Below are 18,957 nucleotides of genomic sequence, written 5' to 3' on the forward strand. Positions count from 1 at the left end.
AATCATCTTTGCTATCCTCTCCTCTATATCTCTGGAACTATTCGGAGGCCTGTAGAAAACTCCCAACAGGGGACTTCTTTCCTGTTTCTAACATCAGCCCATACTACCTCAGTAAACAAGTCCTCAAACATCCTTTCTGCCACCATAATACTGTGCTTGACTAACAATGCCACACTCCCCCTTTTTTACCACCTTCTCTGTTCTTACTGAAACATTTAAATCCCAGAATCTGCAACAACCATTCCTGTCCCTGCACTATGTCTCCAAAATGGCCACAACATCAAAGTCCCAGCTACCAACTCATGCTGCAACTTCACCCACCTTATTCTGGATGTCCTGGTGTTGAAGTAGACACACTTCAAACCACCTTCCTGTTTTCCAGTGCACTCTTGCAACCTTGAAAACTTATTTCTGATCTCACTACCCTGAACCTGCGGGAAACTGGAACTACAATTTAGGTTCCCATCCCCCTGTTGAATGAGTTTAAACCTTCCCGAAGAGCATTAGCACATGTACCCCCCAGGATATTGGTATCCCTCTGGTTCAGGTGTAGACCATCCTGTTTGTAGAGATCCCACCTACCTCAGAATGAGCCCCAATTATCCAGGTGTCTGAAACCCTCCCTCCTGCACTATCCCTGTAGCCACATGTTCAAATCCTATCTCTCCCTATTCTTCACCTCGTTAGCACATGGAAGGGATCCCAAACCAGAAATAGCAACTCTGTTTGTTCTAGCTCTAAGCTTCCACCCTAGCTCCCTGAATTTCTGCCTTAAATCCCCATCTCTCTTCCTATCTATGTCATTGGTCCCTATGTGGACCATGACTTGGGGCTACTCCCCCTCAAGGATCCTGAAAACACAATCCCAGACATCATGAAGCCTGGCACCTGGGAGGCAACACACCAACCGTGAGTCTTTCCTTCCCACGGAATCTTCGATTGGTCCCCTAACAATGGGGTCCACTAACAATGGGGTCCACTAACAATGGATTCCCCAATGACTAAAGCTCTGCTTCTCTCCCGCCTTCCTTTCTGAGCAACAGGGACAGACTCTGTGCCAGAGACCTGTAATACATGGCTTACCCCTGATAGGTTCGCTCCCCCTCCCCCCTCCACCTTCCCCCCAACACACAACGGTATCCAAAACAGTATTCTTGTTATTGAGGTGATCCCTGTACTGCTGGCTGGTTCCCTTTCCATCCCCTGACTGTAAACCAATTGCCTTTTTCTTGTACCTGAGGTTTGACTACCTTTCTATAACTCCTCAATAACCCACTCAGCCTCCTGAATGATCTGAAGTTCATCCAACTCCAGTTCCCTAATGCGGTTTTCAAGGAGCTGGAGTTAGGTGCATTTCCCGCAGATGCAGTCATCAGGAACACTAGTGGTGACCCTTACCTCCCACATTCTGCAGAAGGAACATTCAACTGCTGTAACCACCATTTCCACTATTCTAAATTACAAAAGAGACTATTGAAAAATGAAGAATTAAAAAAAAGAATATCAGTTCCAATCCTGATAAGGATAAGGTATGTACAGGCCCCACCTGTCCCAGAAACTGTCCCAATTCCTCAGAAATCTGATGTTCCTTCTATCTCAGTTCTCCAGCTACATACTCATCTTGTTCATACCCGCCCAAGATGGTGGCCGAGTGGGTCTCTTCAGCTAGAGCTCATACGCTCCATGTTTTGTTTCCCCTTGTGTTTTTTTTTCCTTCTTTCTTCTCAGTGAGGACTCGCACTCACGGCCTCAGTGAGGACTCGGATCCCCGGCCTCAGTGAGGACTCGCACTCACGGCCTCAGTGGGGACTCGCACTCACGGCCTCAGTGGGGACTCGCACTCACGGCCTCAGCACAGTATCGGTGTGGTGCCATCTTGGCCTAGTGTGGTGGCCTTGCAGGTTGGCTTTTATTCCTTTATTTTTCAATTTCTTTTCCCTTAAGAATTTGTACTTAAGAATCTGTACCTCGGTACCTTTGTACCTATGATGGTGCTGTAAGTGACAACGTGTGCTTAAAAAGTACAGTGCAAATTTACACAACAATAAAGCTAATGCTAAATGATTAATTTTCCTGTTCTTGTGCTTACTAGCAAATGACATTTGGGAGTAATCCTGAGACTGAGATCCTATCTTTAATTTCCTTTCTAACCCGCTGAAATCTGCCTTCAGAACCTATTCCCTTTTTCTATCTCTGCAATCAGAGCCACAACGTCTGACTGATCCCTCTTTCCCTGTAGCTGTTCTGTGACATCCTTAACTCCAGCAGCAGGAAGGCAACACAATATCCCTTTTCTTACATCAATACATAGAAGGCCCAACAATGGATGATGCCGTGCTGGAACTGGTTCCAGGGAAAGAAGCCAGACAAGTGGTCAGTGTGGCTGTGGGAGAACATTTTAGTGGTAATGACCACAGTATGGTACAATTCAAACTTGTTCTGGACAAGGAGAAAAATGGGAAGGGGTGCGTGTGCAAAGACAAGAGGAGGAGGAGGAGGATACAGTAAAATTAAGCTGGATCTGGCCACAGTAGACTGGGAAGTCTACAGTGGAGCTACGGGGTGGGGTGTACTCAAAAAAAGGAACTAGCGAGAGGTACAGGGCGGCACGGTGGCACAGTGGTTAGCACTGTTGTCTCACAGCGCCTGAGACCCGGGTTCAATTCCTGACTCAGGTGACTGACTGTGTGGAGTTTGCACGTTCTCCCCGTGTCTGCGTGGGTTTCCTCCGGGTGCTCCGGTTTCCTCCCACAGTCCAAAGATGTGCGGGTCAGGTGAATTGGCCATGCTAAATTACCCATAGTGTTAGGTAAGGGGTAAATGTCGGGGTATGGGTGGGTTGCGCTTCGGCGGGTCGGTGTGGACTTGTTGGGCCGAAGGGCCTGTTTCCACACTGTAAGTAATCTAATGTACTCTTTGGCGGGAAATGTAGGAGCAATAAATTCAGAGAAGCTTGGATATCTAGGACAATTCAGGACTGGATGAGGGAGAGGAGAAAGGCTTTTAGCAAGTCCAAAGGGAGAAATTTAGCTGTGGCCCTCGAGTAATATAGCAAGTGCAGGAGGAAATTTAAGAAAGCAATTAGAAGAGCAAAAAGAGGGCATTAAAAAAGGACGTGTAGTCAGGGTTAGGGAGAATCCTAAGATTTTTATAAATACAATAGATGGAAGAGTTAACCAGGGAAAGAGCAGCACCCATAAGGGACCAAGAGGGCCACAGGATATTGGAAAGGTGTTAAATGACACTTCTCTTTGGTCTTCAGTCTGGACCAGGAGGACGTAGGTATGAAATACAGGAAAAGGGATTGTCAAGAGCATGTATTGTTTGACATAGGAAATGGGGAGGTGTTGAAGGCTCTGTTGGTCTTGAAAACAGATAAATCCCCTGGCTGAATTGCATCCCAAGCTGCTGTGGGAGGTGAGGCGGGAAATTGCAGGGGCTCTGACACAAATTTTGAATGTGGTCACGGCAGGGGCAACTGCCAGAGAGCAGCTGACCTGGTTCCACTTTTTAAGAAGGGTGATCAAGATGAACCAGAAAATTACAGACCAGTGAGTCTCATGTCAGTGGTAGGGAAATCATTGGAGAAAATTCTGAAGGACAGAATGAATATTTACTTGGAAAAGCATGGGTTAACTAGGAATAGTCAGCATGGCTTTGTCAGAGGGAGGTTATACCTAACAAATTTGTTTGAGGTTTTTGAAAATGTGATCAAGTGTGTGGATGAGGGAAGTTCAGTTGATGTAATTTATATGGATTTCAGCAAAGTTTTTGCCAAGATCCCACATGAAAAGCTGTTTGAGAAGTTTAAAGCACATGGGATTGAGGAAAACTTGGCAAGATGAATCAGAAACTGGCTTAGTAATAGGACACACAGGGTAGGGTAGAAGGCTGTTTAAGTGACTGGAGGCCAGTGTCTAGCAGTGTATCACAAGGATCAGCACTGGTACCCTTACTGTTTATTATATACTTTAATGATGTCTATGAAAATGTGGGAGGAATGTTAAGTAAATTTGCAGATGACACCAAGGTGGTAGAGTGGTTTATAGCAAGGAGGATGGTTGTAAATTATAGGAAGATATCGCTGGATTGGGCAGATGGTCTTTAACCCTGATAAGTGCAAGATACACTTTGGAAGGAGAAACAAGATGAGGGAGCATTTAATGAATAACAGGACACTGGGTGACTTACAGGAACAGAGGGATTTTGGGGTATTTATTCAGGTCCCTAAAGTCAGCAGAGCACATGAATAGGGTGGTTAAGGCAGCATATGGGACAATTGTTTTCAACAGTCGTTGTATAAATATAAGATCAAGGAGTTAATGTTGGAGTTATATAGCATGTTAGTCAGACCACAACTGGAGTACAGTGTGCAGTTCTGGTCACCTTACTACAGGAAGGATACACTTGAGGGAGTAAGAGGAAGGTTCACCAGGAGCTTAATTGAGCTATAAGGACTGACTAGATAGGCTTGGATTGTTCTTTTTCAAAGCAGAGAAGACTGAGGGGGTTAGTCATGATTGAGGTGTATAAAATTATGAGGAGTGTGGACAGGCTGAACCAAGGGTTTCCCTTGGTTGAGTGGTCAGTCACTGGAGAGCATACTTTTAGGGTAAGGAGCAAGAGATTTAGAGGGGATTTGGAAAGAAACACTTTTTTCTCTCAGGAGGTATTGGGAATTGGAATGCACTGCCTGGGAATGTAGTGGAAGCCAGAAACCTTACAACCTTTAAAAAACTTTTGGATGAGCACTTCAAAGATATGGGACAGATGCGGGAAATTGGGATTAGACCACCTTTAGTGATAGTTCGTGAGTGCAGACCCAATGGTCAAGGGACCTTTTCGAATCTGTATGAAGCTATACATACTATCCATATAGTCCTCATGGATGCAGAACAGTGGCTCCAGCTAGTTATACGTGCCAAAACACATGTAGTAGGATGTACACTTCTGACTAGCCAACTCCTAACTCTAAAAACTATTTACTATTCCTGGAATTAGTATGCAGTATGAACATGTAAAAAGCTATTTCTCAGAAAAAGAGAGGAAAACACTACACAGAATTAAACACAAACTAAATATCCATCTTTCACTTTAAAGATTAGGAATACTCACCAATCAACTACTTTCCTTGCTCTCACATTGACACACAGCATTAGTTTCATTACAGATAAGCATCGCAATCTGCATCTTATCACATCTCACCCTGGAGACTTTATCACTTGGAGTAAATCGCTCTCACTCCATCTGACCATACACTTTGATCAAACCTTTATATAAAAGTTCTGATAAATGGCTTTTTTTTTAACCTTCTTGCAGCAATAATCGTGACCTATCTTAGGCAAGGAATCTCAGCTATCTGAGAGATAAATGCTTCCAACGGGCAGTTTTCTGTTTCACAAGGCTATTTTTAGTTCCTCAAAGGCTATTGCTTTTAGGTCTGTGTCTGACTTTTATTTTGTAATTGCAAAAGATTTACCCATTGACTTCCCACTTTGAACCAAATTCACAATTACTCACTTTGGCTCTTAGTTTGGTTAAGTCTCCCCTCACTCTGACCGATGAGTGGTTAAAGTGTACCCAATTCAGTGACAATCCAAGCGTACATATTGAATGCCCTTAAATACATTCAGACTTTATTAGTTACGTCTCAGAAACTCAAAACTAATTGATTAAATATGTATGTTTTAAAATTGAATAAAAATCCAAAAGATGTGGAAATCAGAAGCAAAAAAACAGAAATTGCTGGAAAAGCTCAGCAGGTCTGGCAGCATCTGTGGAGGGAAATCAGGATTAACGTATTGGGTTAAGTAACCCTTCCTTAGAACTGAAGTTTGAATTGATTACTTGTTTACAGCTGAGTTAATATTTTATCCAGAGAAAAACAATGCCAAAGGATATACTGTTTCATTATATATTTATTAATTAAAAGTGGTTACAACTCAGTTTTATTCCATTTAGTTAAAAGTCACACAACACCAGGTTATAGTCCAATGGGTTTATTTGGAAGCACTAGCTTTCGGAGCGACGCTCCTTCATCAGTGATTGATGATCAACCACCTGATGAAGGAGCAGCGCTCTGAAAGCTAGCGCTTCCAAATAAACCCATTGGACTATAACCTGTTGTTGTGTGAATTTTAACTTTATCCATCCCAGTCCAACACTAGCACCTCCAAGCCATTACTTCATTCATTATTACATTCCTCGTACATCCTCCGATCCATTATAGATATACCGAGAAAGATGTCCATGTTGACAAATAAATTGATTTTTTGCAGGTCAAGCACGTTTAGATGGTGCATTCTGCAACTATACCCATGAGGACAAGATGAAATACCTGCAGCGTGCCTATGACGCAGGGGTTCGCAACATTGAGATGGAGTCCTCTGTATTCGCAGCTATGTGCAAACGCAGTGGTTTACCAGGTAATTACCTGCATGTGAAAGAGTTTGCAAGGGACTGCTAAAGATGCTTCACAAATTGAGTTGTTTTTTTTTAATCCAGGACAAAGTGAGGACTGCAGATGCTAGAGATCAGAGTTGACAGTGTGATGCTGGAAAAGCACAGCAGGTCAGGCAGCATCCGAGGAGCAGGAGAATCAATGTTTCGAGCATAAGCTCTTCTCCTGCTGCTCAGGTGCTGCCTGACCTGCTGTGCTTTTCCAGGACCACACTCTCAATTCTTGTTTTTTAAAATCGACTCATAGATTTTAAACATTTTAATCAGAAACTGTATGTTTTATATGACAACCATGAGTAAAAAATGAGGTCTGCAGATGCTGGAGATCACAGCTGCAAATGTGTTGCTGGTCAAAGCACAGCAGGTTAGGCAGCATCTCAGGAATAGAGAATTCGACGTTTCGAGCATAAGCCCTTCATCAGGAATAAGAGAGAGAGAGCCAAGCCGGCTGAGATAAAAGGTAGGGAGGAGGGACTAGGGGGAGGGGCGATGGAGGTGGGATAGGTGGAAGGAGGTCAAGGTGAGGGTGATAGGCCGGAGTGGGGTGGGGGCGGAGAGGTCAGGAAGAAGATTGCAGGTTAGGAGGGCGGTGCTGAGTTGAGGGAACCGACTGAGACAAGGTGGGGGGAGGGGAAATGAGGAAGCTGGAGAAATCTGAATTCATACCTTGTGGTTGGAGGGTTCCCAGGCGGAAGATGAGGCGCTCCTCCTCCAGCCGTCGTGTAGTTGTGTTCTGCCGGTGGAGGAGTCCAAGGACCTGCATGTCCTCGGTGGAGTGGGAGGGGGAGTTAAAGTGTTGAGCCACGGGATGATTGGGTTGGTTGGTTCGGGCGGCCCAGAGGTGTTCTCTGAAGCGTTCCGCAAGTAAGCGGCCTGTCTCACCAATATAGAGGAGGCCACATCGGGTGCAGCGGATGCAATAGATGATGTGTGTGGAGGTACAGGTGAACTTGTGGCGGATATGGAAGGATCCCTTGGGGCCTTGGAGGGAAGTGAGTGTGGAGGTGTGGGCGCAAGGTTTACATTTCCTGCGGTTGCAGGGGAAGGTGCCGGGGGTGGAGGTTGGGTTGGTGGGGGGTACCATGTGCTGTTTTAGTGATCCTGTACAGTGTGCTTGTTCTTAATATCTGAAATTTGCCGATAATGTCTCAAAAATGTTAGCAAATATTTAGCATTAAGTTCAGCCAGTTGAACTTCATTTTTATCCTGGGCTCAATAATGTGAGAGATATTTATGTTGAAGAGCTTCACATTTCAGGAACTCAATGGAAGCATTTAGCACTATTGGATCTGATAGGGTACAATGCAGTATTGTCCAACAGAAGGGGCTGACTCATCTCAGGTGTGGCAATGGCAACACAATTTGAGCTCAATGCACTGACATAGTGCAGGTAAATTTACTTAATGTATATGTTAATTCACTAAGTATCTACCATCATTCAGTAACTAACAGTTATAGAGCATATAGCACAGAAAAAGCCAATCAGCTCATAATATCTGTGCCAGTCAAAAACAACTACTTGAAGACCCTGTGAGCAGTACATTTGAACTGTCAAGATGAGAAGTTGTAAGCACAGGTGCATATTTCACTCGCTGCTGCTATCAAGTCAACACGAGTTTGTGTTGTATGCCCCGTGGCTGATTTTTAATACTGTTGCCTGATAGCTGGAGACCCACACCACGACTTAACAAACATGCCAGCACTGCACTGATGGCCATGGCTGCCTCTGCCTCTGTCAGTTGCAAAGATGAAAAAGGATGATGAGAGCAGCAGAGAAGCTGTGTAAAAGAGGAGCAAAGACACAGTACAAAACAAAAACACAAGCAGACTGGCGGTGACAGAGTGAAAGAGCATGAGGAGACTGGCAGAGACACAATAAAAGGGCATGAGGACAGTGGTGTGAATGGAATACAATAGGGGCATGAGGAGAACAATGCAAATGCAGAATAATAAGGCATGCAGAGAGTGGTGAAGGTACAGAGTAGAAATAAACAGGATAAAACAGCACAAGGTCAGTGATAGAGACACAGTCTAAAAAGAGCAAGAACAGTAAAAATTGGAGAAGGAGAGTGGCTGTACTGATAATAAAAAGTGTGAAGATTAGATTAGATTACTTACAGTGTGGAAACAGGCCCTTCGGCCCAACAAGTCCACACTGACCCGCCGAAGCGCAACCCACCCTACATATACCCCTTACCTAACACTACGGGCAATTTAGCATGGCCAATTCACCTGACCTGCACATCTTTGGACTGTGGGAGGAAACCGGAGCACCCGGAGGAAACCCACGCAGACACGGGGAGAATGTGCAAACTCCACACAGTCAGTCGCCTGAGGTGGGAATTGAACCCAGGTCCCTGGCGCTGTGAGGCAGCAGTGCTAACCACTGTGCCACCGTGCTGCCCTACCACTGTGCCACCGTGCTGCCCTCCACTGTGCCACCGTGCTGCCCTCCACTGTGCCACCGTGCTGCAGTGGTGGAGACACAATTTAAAAGAGCGTGAGAAGATGGAGAGTTTTCACTCAGCGACTAGTCAGGATATGAAATGTATGCCTGGAAATGTGCTGGAGGCAGGTTCAGCTGAGGCATTTAAGAAAGCTGTCGATGATTGTTTGGATAGCAATGGTGTACAGAGATATGGGGAAAAGGCAGGAGTTTGACACCAGATAATAAAATGGGTTGGCTGAATGGCTTCCTTCTGCACCATAGCAACTCTGTGATTCAGTACAATTGATGCAAGGGGAGCGGTGGAGACAGTACAAAAGAAAATAATAATGAGAGAAACACAATATAAAAGAGGACAAAGGGAATGGAGACACAGTATGAAAGATGCAAAGGGAGCAGCGTAAACAGTAGAATGTGAAGAAAGCGACAGACACAGTCTAAATGAGTGTAACGAGTGTGGCAGAGCTATAGAATAAAAGTCATGATGTATTTTGGTGGGATGAACAAAAATGGTACAAAGTGGGGGTACAGTTCAAAGACGGGTTCAGGTGAGTGGGACTTGGATGTGTCTGTGCATATATTATTGGAAGTAGCAGGACAGGTAGTAAAGGTGGTAGGTAAATCATATATTGTCAGGTGTATAGAGTATAGAGTATAATTGGAGTATAGAGTACAAGAGCAAGTTGGTGATATTGAACTTGTAAAATGAACTTGCTAGACCTCAGCTGGAATATTGTGTACAGTTCTGGGCACCACATTATAGGAAAGATGGGAATGTATTAGAACAAGTGGAGAAGTAGTTTACAAGAACATTTCCAGGGATGAGGAATTTCAATTATGACGATAGATTGAAGAAGTTGGGATTGTTCTCCTTGGAGAGAAGAAGGCTGAGGAGATCTGACAGACGTTTTCAAAACCATGAATGGACTGGATGGAGTAGATAGGAGAAAAATCACTCCTGCTCTTAAAAGGAACAAGAACAAATAGGCAAAAGAAGCAACGGTGAAGTCAGGAAAATTGTTTTCACTCAGTGAGTAGTTAGGGTATAGAATGCACTATGATGGAGGCAGGATTAATTGAGACATTCAAGAGCTCTTTGGATGATTACTTGCATAAAAATAATGTGCGAGGGTTTTGGAAAAAGCAGGAGATTGGCAGTAGATGATGATGCTTGGTTAACAAACTGTCGAGGGCATGTTGGGCCAAATGGCTACCTCCTGAAGCTGTCACATTTCTGTGATCCAAGGTCAGGGGTGGTCTCACAAAAGAATGCGAAAAAAGTGGCAAAAGTGAAAAGAAAATGTGAGGTGAATGGCAATGGTATATTAGGGGAGTGGCAGAGGCTAAGTATAAAAGCTATGACTGCTCCTCTGCAGTTTCACTGAAGAAACATGCCCAATGTGCACTCTCCTGTATAACCCGGAACGTTTGCTCACTTTTAAGTCTAGAATGCCTGGTTAAAAGACATTTTAATGACCAATTTGAATATTTAAATGTTTTGTCCAACAGCTACTCAGGAGTTCCCCATTCATCTTTAAAGTGTAAATGGAAGAGTGCATGATGATGTTAGGATTCCCACCCCAATGCTACTATTAGGGGATTGGACTAACCCGACACACCTAAACTCACCTCTTCTTCTGTGTGGGGTTGCTTGCATTTTCCATCTTCGGACAGACTGCTGTTTTTCATTCCCTAATATGTCCCAATTCACTAATTATGGCAATGTGCCAAAACATCCAGCAAATACCGGCACTACAATGTCCTCTATTTGGCTGGTAGTCACAGGTCATTGACAGTTTGCCTAAAGGCAGTAGCCTCAGCCATCAGCCAGAAACCCAGGGGCAAGCTGACCTCGACCAGCGCAGGAACTTCATTTCCATCAGCTAATGCATTGGCTGCAATCATGGTTCTACCCCAGGGGGTGTCTGTCTCCAAGAGTGGCCCAGCAGCTTTTCAGTCCGAGAAGAGCCTCTGGTGGTGCAGCAGTTCCGGAACCAATGACAATGATACTGGCCTAGACTGCAGTAACTGGAGTGGGAGCTCTCTGGACCATTCAGGCCAATGGCTAAGGGAAGTCTTCCAACAAGGATGGAAAGGGGAGAGGGTCCACTATGTGCTTCAGGATTTCTGCAATCACCCCATCCTGAGTCCACAGGTTTACTGAATGGCCTGCTAGTTGGCAAGGTGCCCATCCACTGATGGTAAAATATCAATGGTAGATCATAGAACATTACAGTACAGCACAGGCCCTTTGACCCTCGATGTTGCGTCGACCTGTGGAACCAATCTGAAGCCCATCTAACATATACTATTCCATTCTTGTCCATATGCCAATCCAATGGCCATTTAAATGCCCTTAAAGTTGGTGAGTCTACTACTGTTGTAGTCAGTGCGTTCCACTCCCCTACAACCCTCTGAGTAAAGAAACTACCTCTGACATCTGTCCTATATTATCACCCCTCAATTTAAAACTATGCCCCTCGTGCTAGCCATCACTATCTGAGGAAAAAGGCTCTCCCTGTCCACCCTATCTATCCCTCTGATGATCTTATATGTCTCTATTAAGTTACCTCTCAACCTTCTTCTCTCTAATGAAAACAGCCCCAAGTCCCTCAGCCTTTCTTCCTAAGACCTTCCCTCCATGTCAGGCAACACCTTAATAAAATCTCCTCTGAATCCTTTCCAAAACTTTTACATGCTTCCTATAATGCGGTGACCAGAATTGTACGCAATACTCCAAATGTGGCCGCAACAGAGTTTTGTTCAGCTGCAGCATGACCTTATGGTTCCAAAACTCTATCCCTCTACCAATAAAAGCTAACAAACATTGCTACCTCACAGCACCAAGGACCCACGTTTGATTCTAGCCATAGGCGACTTTGTGGAGTTTGCACATTCTCCCTGTGTCTGCGTGGGTTTCCTCCAGGTGCTCCAGTTTCCTCCCACAGTCCAAAGATGTACAGTTCAGGTAAATTGGCCATGTTAAATTGCCCATAGTGTTAGGTGCATTAGTCAGAGGGAAATGGGTCTGGGTGGATTACTCAATGTGGACTTGTTGGGCCGAAGGGCCTTTTTCCACACTGAAGGGAATCTAATCTAATCTAATCTAAATACACCGTATGCTTTCTTAGCAATCCTATCAACCTGGGTGGCTACTTTCAAGGATCTATGTACCCGGGCACCGAGACCTCTCTGCTCATCTACGCTACCAAGAATCTTACCATTAGCCCACTACTCAGCATTCTTGTTACTCCTTCCAAAGTGAACCACCTCACACTTTTCCATATTAAACCCCATTTGCCACCTCTCAGCCCGGGTCTGCAGCTTATTTATGTCTCTCTGTAACCTACAATATCCTTTGTCACTATCCACAATTCTACCAACCTTAGTGTTATCCACAAATTTACTAATGCATTCTTCTATGCCCTCAACCAGGTCATTTATATAAATGACAAATGACAGTGGACCCAAAACAGATCCTTGTGGTACACCACTAGTAACTGAACTCCAGGATGAACATTTCCCATCAACCATCACCCTCTGTCTTCTTTCAGCTAGCCAATTTCTGATCCAAACCGCTAAATCACCCTCAGTCCCATACCTCTGTATTTTGTGCAATAGCCTACCAAGGGGAACCTTACGAAAATCCATATACAGCACATCAACTGCTTTACCTTCATCCACTTGTTTGGTCACCTTCTCAAAGAACTCAATAAGGTTTGTGAAGCATGACCTACCATTCACAAAAAGTTGGTTATCCCTAATCAACTTAATCCTCTCTAGATGATTATAATCCTATCTCGTCACCTTTTCCAACTCTTAACCCATGACTGAAGTAAGGCCACTGATCTGTAATTACTAGGGTTGTCTCTACTCCCCTTCTTGAACAAGAGGACAACATTTGCTATCCTCCAGTCCTCTGGCACTATTCCTATAGACAATGATGACATAAAGATTAAAGCCAAAGGCTTGGCAATCTCCATCCTGATTTCCATGAGAATTCTGGGATAAGTCCCATCCAGCTCAGAGGCCTTATCGATTTTTACACATTCCAGAATTCCATACATCTCCTCCTATGCACCACAATCCCATCTAGTCTAGTAGCCTGTATCTCAGTATTCTCCTTGACCATATTGTCTTTTTCTAGTATCAATACTGCCACAAAGTATTCATTTAGCACTTCCCCTATCTCCTCTGATTCCATGCACAACTTCCCACTACTATGCTTGATTGGCCCTTATCTTACTCTCTTCATTCTTTTATTCCTCATATACCTATGGAAAGCTTTAGGGTTTTCCTTGATCCTACCTGCCAATGATTTCTCATGTCCCCTCCTGTCTCTTCTTAGCTCTTTCTTTAGGTCTTTCCTGGCTAACTGTAACTCTCAAGTGCCCTAACCGAGCCATCACATCTCATCCTAACATGAGCCGTCTTCTTCCTCTTGACAATGGATTCAACTTCCTTAGTAAACCATGGCTCCTACACTTGACAACTTCCTCCCTGTCTGACCAGTACATACTTATCAAGGACCCGCAATAGCCGATCCTTGAGTAAGCTCCACATTTCAATTGTGCCCATCCCCTGCAATTTCCTTCCCCATTCTATGCATCCTAAGTCTTGCCTAACTACATCATAATTGCCTTTCCCACAACAATAACTCTTGCTGTGAGGTATATACCTATCCCTTTCCATTACTAAAGTAAACATAACCGAATTGTGGTCACTATCATCAAAGTGTTCACCTACCTCCAAATCTAACACTTGGCCAAGTTCATTACCCAGTACCAAATCCAAAGTGGCCTCACCCCTTGTGGGCCTATCTATATACTGTCAGGAAACCCTCCTATGCACATTGGACAAAAACTGACCCATCTGAAGTACTTGAACTAGGGTATTCCCAGTCAATATTTGGGAAGTTAAAGACCCCCATAACAATTACCCTCTTACTCTTGCTCCTATCGAGGATCATCTTTGCTATCGCTTCCTCTACTTCTCTGGAACTATTCGGAGGCCTATAGAAAACTCCCAACAGGTAACCTTTCCTTTCCTGTTTCTAATCTCAGCTCATACTACCTCAGTTGACAAGTTCTCAAACATCCTTTCTGCTACCGTAATACTGTGCTTGACTAACAATGCCACATGTCCCCCTCTTTTACCATTTTCTCTGTTCTTACTGATACATCTAAATCCCTGAATCTGCAACAACCTTTCCTGTCCCTGCTCTACACATGTCTCTGAAATGGCCACAACATCGAAGTCCCAGGTACCAACCCATGCTGCAAGTTCCCTATTCTGGATGCTCCTGGCATTGAAGTAGACACACTTCAAACCAACTTTTTGCCTACTGGTGCCTTCTTGCAATCTTGAAATCTTAGTTCTAACTTCACTACTCTTATCCTCCCATCTACTCGAACTCTAATTTCAGTTTCCCATCCCCCAGCTGAATTAGTTTAAATCCTGCCGAAGAACATTAGCAAATTTTCCACCCAGGATATTGGTACCCCTCTGGTTCAGGTTAAGACCATCCTGTTTGTAGAGGTCCCACCTACCCTAGCAAGTTTCCAGGAATCCAAAACCCTCCCTTCTGGTCCATTCCTGTAGCCACATGTTCAACTCCTCTCTCTCCTTATTCCTCGCCCCACTAACACATGGCAGGAGTAACAAACCAGAAATAACAACTCTGTTTGTTCTAGCTCTAAGCTTCCATCTTAGCTCCCTGAATTTCTGCCTTAAATCCCCATCTCTCTTCCTACCTATGTCGTTGGTGCCTATGTGGACCACGACTTAGAGCTGCTTCCCCACCCCCGGAAGGATCTCAAAAACACGATCAGAGACATCATGAACCCTGGCACCTGGGAGGCAACACACCAACCACGAGTCTCTCGTTCCCATAGAACCTCCTATCTGTCCCTCTAACTATGGAGTCCACACTGACTAAAGCTCTGCTCCTCTTGCCCTTTCCCTTCTGAGCAACAGGGACAGACTCTGTGCCAGAGACCATCCCCCATTGCTTACCCCTGGTAAGTCATCCCCCCCCAACAGTATCTGAAAGGGTATACTTGTTATTGAGGGGAATGGCCACAGGGATCCCTGCACTGCCTGCCGGTTCCCTTTCCACCCCCTGACTGTAACCCATCTACCTTCTTTTATCTGAGATTTGACTACCTCCCTGTAACTCCTCAACCCACTCAGTCTCCTAAATGATCTGAAGTTCATCCAGCTCCAGCTCCAGTTCCCTAAGGTATTTTCCGAGGAGCTGGAGATGAATGCAATTCCCACAGATGCAGTCAGTAGGGACACCAGTGGTGACCCTTACCTCCCACATTCTACAGGAGGAACATTCAACTGCCCTAACCTCCACTCCCACTATTCTAAATTCCCAATGAGACTACTGAAAAAATAAAAATAAATAAAGAAACCAGTCACCTTACCGATCGGTGCACAGACCCCTTTTTTTTGGTTAGAGGAGGAGGATGGTAAAAGACATTACCTGATTAGTAGTTTCAGGTAAAGCAACCGCTCAAATATAAAGCTTCACTTTCCCAGCAGTCCCTGGTCCTCACTGTCACTCCTCCCACTCCAACTGCTGTCAAAAGAAAAGGGGCCTTTAAGTGACTATTAGTTAAAGGGTATCAATTGGCCAATGATTGACTTGTTGCTCACCACAATCAATGAGGGTAAAATACCAGTGAAGTTTTGAAGGAGACAGTCACTCTGCCATGCCTGAACCTGCTCTTGAACAGCCACATAAAACTCCAATCATAGAATGTGTTTGACATCCATATATCAAATACATATCAATTCAATGTTGTGAATTCTTCAAAATTGTTTTCATCCTTTTGAAGACCTTAAAGGGAATAAAATTCAGTCACTATACCTTGCCTCTTCTAAATAGTTCAAGAGGCAAATGTTCAATGTAACGGTACTGGACTTTGGAGATCAGGATGATTCCAGGTTCAATCCTTTATAGATGTGGAATTAATGAAACGCTGAAGCATTTAAATTTCTTTTTCTCATTTTTCTCCCTTCAATATCAGATGCAAATTCATGTCCTGTTCTATTCCTCCTCCTGGATGTATAGACATTTACAGCACAGGAAACCATTCGGCCCATCTTATCCCTACCTGTCCATAAAGATTTGAATACACTGATCCCATTTTCTATCTTTTGGCCCTTAGCTCTAGAAGCTAGAGCAACACAATTGAATATCTAAGTACTGTTTATATGTGCTGTTTAAATAAATGCGAGTCTTTTGTCTTATTGTTACTCATTTTTCTTTCTCTATTATTTGCATCTCGTGCACAGTTGGTAAAACCCTGAACACTGTCTATGCCTGTTTTTCAGGTGAAGCTATTAATGTTTGAATGATCAAATATAGTGCCTGTGTCAGAGGTTACCATATGATTGGAAAGTTCTGATTAATTCAACATTAATTTGACTTGCTGAGCACCAAGATGCTTCGTCACCCTTTTGAAAGGTTAAGCAATTTTTCACCAGGAGGAGGAATAGAACAGGACATGAATTTGCATCTGATATTGAAGGGAGAAAAATGTGAGAAAGAAATTTAAATGCTTCAGCGTTTCATTAATTCCGCACCTATAATGTGCAGCATGGTGGCTCAGTGGTTAGCACTGCTGCCTCACAACACCAGGGTCCCAGGTTCAATTCCAGCCTTGGGCGACTCTCTGTGTGGAGTTTGCACATTCTCCCTGTGCAAACAGGTTTCCTCCGGGTGCTCCGGTTTCCTCCCATAGTCCAAAGATGTGCAGGTCAGGTGAATTGGCCATGTTAAATTGCCCAAAGTGCTGGGTACATTAGTCAGAGGGAAATGGGTCTTGGTGGGTTACTCTTCGGAGGGTCGGTGTGGACTGGTTGGGTCGAAGGGCCTGTTTCCACGCTGTAGGGAATCTAATCGAATCTACTGCTTAAATGATATGAGAGTTTCTGCTTCAACTACCCATTCAGACAATGAAGTCCAAACAACCACCATCTCTGAAATGATATCAGTTATCCTCACCTTACCTTGTAGCTTCTCCCTCTTCCATTGTGACTAAGCCCCCTTCATTAGTGATTACTCCACTAATGGAAAAAGTACTTCTTGCCCATGATATCCAAGCCCCCACAACTATGTACACCTCTATGAAGTCCCCTCTCAACCTTCCCCACTATGAGGAAAACAACTCCAACCTATCCCCTCTTTATTCATCTCTCAGACCTTCTATTCCAAGCAACATCCTGGTAAATTTCCTCTGCACCCTATCTAGAACAATTGTATCCTTATGATAATGTGGTGACCAGAACTGGACACAATGCTTGAGTTGTGGCCTAATCAATATCTTGTACATTTCCAGAATAACCACCATTCTTTTTGTATAATATGGCTTGGCTAATAAAGGTCAAAATCCATACGACTCTTAACCAACTTATCTACCTTCAGGGATCTGTAGATATGTATGTTTCTCTAAATGTCAGTATTTTGCAAGGTCCTACCATTCACAGTGAAAGTCCTTGCCTTGTTAGCCATCCTGAAATGCATTCCCTCACTTTGTTTTTGGTTTGATTTACAGTAATCTATGCTCTGCCCAGTTGATCAATCCACTGATATCCTTCTGCAGCTTCTGGCGAGCCTCATCACTGTTTGGCATCTCAATCTTTGTGTCATCCATGAACACATTGACAATACCCCTTACACCTTGTTAATGCCTTGATGGCTGTGATGATTTGGAGATGCCGGTGTTGGATTGGGGTGTACAAAGTTAAAAATCACACAACACCAGGATCTAGTCCAACAGGTTTAATTGGAAGCATGAGTTTTCAGAGCATCCACCTGAGGATGGAGCAGCGCTCCGAAAGCTAGTGCTTCCAATTAAACATGTTGCACTATAACCTGGTGGTGTGTGATTTTTAACTCTGATGGCTGTGTGATTTGTGTGATGCAGCACATGCTATGTCATGTGATATATTTACGCTTTGATCCATTTGGGGACTCTTGTGATGGATTTTAGCAGCTACAACAAACCTAAATTTCTGTCGCTTAGAAACAGTGAACGGATGGCGCATACTGTTTCTGTGTCTTAAGCTATTTATGTTGAATTTTACAGCAATGCATTAGGCATTTCTTTGTAGGGTTTGTGGAACAAGAAGCTCAGTGCAGCATCAGTATCAACAAAAGAATAGCCTTCTAACCATCTCACTTGACTTTCTCAATGCAGGTGCAGTAGTTTGTGTGACTCTGCTGGATCGACTGCAAGGTGATCAAATCGACAATTCCCACGAAGTACTTGCAGAATACCAGGAGAGACCACAGAAATTAGTTGGCTGTTACATTAAAAAAGTAGCCTGCAAAATATAGTTAATGTTCATAACATTAAGAAGAATGAGTTCAATTTTTAAGGAGCTTATATGATTTTAAATATTTGGATTGGAGACTTCCTTATGTTTACACATTATCTCTGTATATTTTGAAAGCCATAAAGGAAGTTCATTCGTAAATAAACTGTCTTGATGTTGCCAGTGTTTGGTAAAATAAAGAGTTTCATTTGGCCTGGCTAATTGCTGAAGAATAAAGATCTAAACCGTTGCTTCAGTCTGGCAACTTTCTGTATAACAATACGTGAAGGAATCATATGATATTAATTTATAATTTCAAAGAATATGAATAAAATTTTCTGAATCGTGTACTAACAGAATGTTGGTCTTTATCTCAAAGGGTGCTTTCCTAGTAGAGAACCTTGGACAGATCCTGTCTGAAAGATAGCCTTCAGTCTTTGGCTGTGAATTTCAGAAAAGTTGGACAGGGAGATGAAGGGGAGGGGGGCAGGGGGAGTTGGGTGGTTCCCCAGTCCATACCTTGGATATGCTACCATTTGAACAGCTCTTAACACATTATCTTAAATTATTGTCTTCCCTGTAGTGGTTGTTATATAATGTTATCCCACTTCTTTTGGGATGGGCTGACTCTCTGCCACTATGAATGTCTGAAATATATCTGGGTTTCTTATTTCTTCCACATAGTGCCATCTAGGTCTTGATCTCCAGGTGGACCCCACTTC

At 43.7% G+C, this 18,957-nt stretch overlaps 1 protein-coding gene across 4 annotated transcripts in view; it reads left to right on the forward strand.

Moving 5' to 3' along the window:
• LOC132832236 (uridine phosphorylase 1-like) overlaps positions 1–18,527 on the forward strand; it is a 110,583-nt gene extending 92,056 nt beyond the window's left edge. For all 4 annotated transcript variants that reach the window (XM_060850047.1, XM_060850046.1, XM_060850048.1 and 1 more), the window contains 2 exons: positions 6,279–6,425; positions 18,118–18,527. In XM_060850047.1, coding sequence (XP_060706030.1) covers positions 6,279–6,425; positions 18,118–18,257 — 287 coding nt within the window. In that variant the 3' untranslated portion in view covers positions 18,258–18,527. The remainder of the gene's footprint in view (positions 1–6,278; positions 6,426–18,117) is intronic.
• The last annotated feature ends 430 nt before the right edge of the window (positions 18,528–18,957 follow it).

This window comes from Hemiscyllium ocellatum, chromosome 34, assembly GCF_020745735.1.
Source record: "Hemiscyllium ocellatum isolate sHemOce1 chromosome 34, sHemOce1.pat.X.cur, whole genome shotgun sequence".
NCBI classification, from domain to species: domain Eukaryota; kingdom Metazoa; phylum Chordata; class Chondrichthyes; order Orectolobiformes; family Hemiscylliidae; genus Hemiscyllium; species Hemiscyllium ocellatum.